This window comes from Etheostoma spectabile, chromosome 5, assembly GCF_008692095.1.
Source record: "Etheostoma spectabile isolate EspeVRDwgs_2016 chromosome 5, UIUC_Espe_1.0, whole genome shotgun sequence".
Lineage (NCBI taxonomy): Eukaryota > Metazoa > Chordata > Actinopteri > Perciformes > Percidae > Etheostoma > Etheostoma spectabile.
In genome coordinates, this window is record NC_045737.1 from 13573526 (window position 1) to 13575820 (window position 2295).

A 2295-nucleotide genomic window follows, 5' to 3' on the forward strand; every position below is an offset into this window, starting at 1 on the left:
CCAGCTAATCCTGCCTTGTACTGACTAAAGTTGAAGAAAGAGTTATCTAGCTCATATGATCTTACCTAGCTACTGCATATACGTGACTCCCAACAAGATAGTTCAGAAGTGAGATGTCTCACTCTGTAGCTAAAACAGAGACCTAAACACACGGGGTGAAAAGAGGATCTGCAGCAATGTGCAGTACAACAAAAAATATGGTGTTTTTTGAAAATGAAACCATGCAAAACCTATTTTGGTACAAGCTCAAAATACAATTATGAACCTGAAAATAGGCATAATATGGGCGCTTTAAGGTCAACAATGAACTTCCAAGCTCAACAGAAATTATGTTAAAGACCACAAGCACTTTCATAAGAGCTAAATTTAAAAGTTAGTGACCCAATGTTTGCAAAAGAATTCAAAAATCTGCAATAAGCCAGAGACACTGATTCGCTTGACTACATTTTACAAAGCTATTTACTTTTTTGTAAGCATGAATACAAACATCCTAAGAGAGCTCCAACTTTGTAAAAGAAGTAAACTGGTTTCTGACCACAGCTCGGCTGCTCTAGTGTCAACAGAACCAGAGGAGGGAACTGGCTCAGAAAGACCTGAAAGGAGCAGGACTAACATGCTTGCCCTTGCTGTTGTGTCACTGAACTGCCGACGGCCTGAAATCCCATCAGCCCCGTCTGCACACTCTGCACTTTCACCCGCTGCCTTTGTGGGTCAGACAGTGAGGAACAAAATGGAAATTGCTTAGCGCAACAACAAGCAAACAAGTCTCTGTGGGACCCCCAACAACAAAACACATACTTCATCATCCCTCATAACACAGAACTGCTGATAAATTAGAAGAATCCAACTCCGTTTTCAGAGTCAGACGATTTGAAAATGTCCTTACTTAAAGTAATGCATATTTCTTTTTGTATTTTTGCCTCACCAATCTATGAGAAATGCTTCTACTGCTTGTACCAACGAACTGAAATCCATCTTAAACAAACTAAACTGGAAGTAAATAAAAAAAAAAGTCAAAAGATATTTGCGCTGTCCCTTGCGTCCTTCAGTCCTTGAACAGGCCTTTTTCAAGTTTGGGCAACGAGCCGAAGAGTGACCCCGACATGACTTGTCATTCATCTTCAACAAAACCATTTTTGACTAAGTGTCTATGTACAGCAAAAGATTTTTTGGTGTAGTTTGGCCAACTCAGAGAGGAATTTGCCACCTAAAACCATCATGTGAGCTACAATTAAAATTGCAGCTCTAGAGATTTTGAAATTGCACAGCCACAAGTTTAAAATAAAAAACTCTGTCAGCCCGGCCTGGGAGGAAACCGGAGCAACAAGTGAAACCTGTATTTAACAAAACAATATCAGAAAAGCCGTTCCCTAGTTATGGCAGAAATACTTTATTTAATAACTTTTTGTGATGCACAATATAACAAGACAAATCAAGCTCGTTCATTTTTTTTTTATTTTGTAAGAATTATTCAAATGTACAAAAAGACAACAAATACAACCCAACAATATATTATTTGAGACTGGCTGCGTGGTTTTTGTTCTCACTCTGTGGTCGGGTAAAAGTCAGTGGTCAAAGTGAGAGAGCAGCTTCTCCACGCCGAGTTTTCGGAAGAGAAACGTGAAGGATTTTCTACCGGAGGGGGCTTTGCCAAACAGAACGTAATATTAACATTAATAATTAAAATAAAGAAATGACACGATGTACGATTGAGGACCCGGTCGAGCAGAAAAAGACATCCAGCCGCCGATGGAGGGACATCTTTGTTGCTGATGTTGTGAACCGTGACAGCGACATGTACCTCAATCAAGACGCTCACTGTTCCTGGGGGGGGTCGCGGGGTCGCTGATGCTGCTGCTTCTACCACGCGGGGGCCGTGTTCGCCAATCGCCTCATTCGCCTGCAGGGAGAACAGGGTGTCAACACGTCAAATAACAACAGCGGCTTAAACTGAACCGCTACGTCTAATAATTGCTTTAATATCTGTAATTTAAAAAAATTTTTAGAAGCCCATTAAAAAGTTCTCAAAGTTGACGTCTTCAGGCAACAAACATTTATTTTCTAGGGGTGGGAATCACCAGACGCCTCCCGATACGATATTATTGCGATTTTAAACATATTCCAATATTCCGCGATATATTCCAATTCATAACCTGTTTTTCCCAACTTTAAATTATGTCCCCAAAAGGAAACCTTGTCAACATTTGTTTACAACATCTGATACATTTCTCTTTTTGTTCATCTCACTTTAATTTTATTGCTACAAAATGGAATTGTCAAGCAGACAAACTGACC

General features: G+C 40.0%; 1 protein-coding gene across 1 annotated transcript in view; it reads right to left on the reverse strand.

Moving 5' to 3' along the window:
* Positions 1-1441: 1441 nt before the first annotated feature.
* The window catches only part of smarcb1a (SWI/SNF related BAF chromatin remodeling complex subunit B1a), a 9632-nt gene continuing 8778 nt past the window's right edge, over positions 1442-2295 (reverse strand). Inside the window, exon 9 of the mRNA XM_032515593.1 lies at positions 1442-1900. Within this exon, the coding sequence (XP_032371484.1) occupies positions 1861-1900 (40 nt within the window). The 3' untranslated portion in view covers positions 1442-1860. The remainder of the gene's footprint in view (positions 1901-2295) is intronic.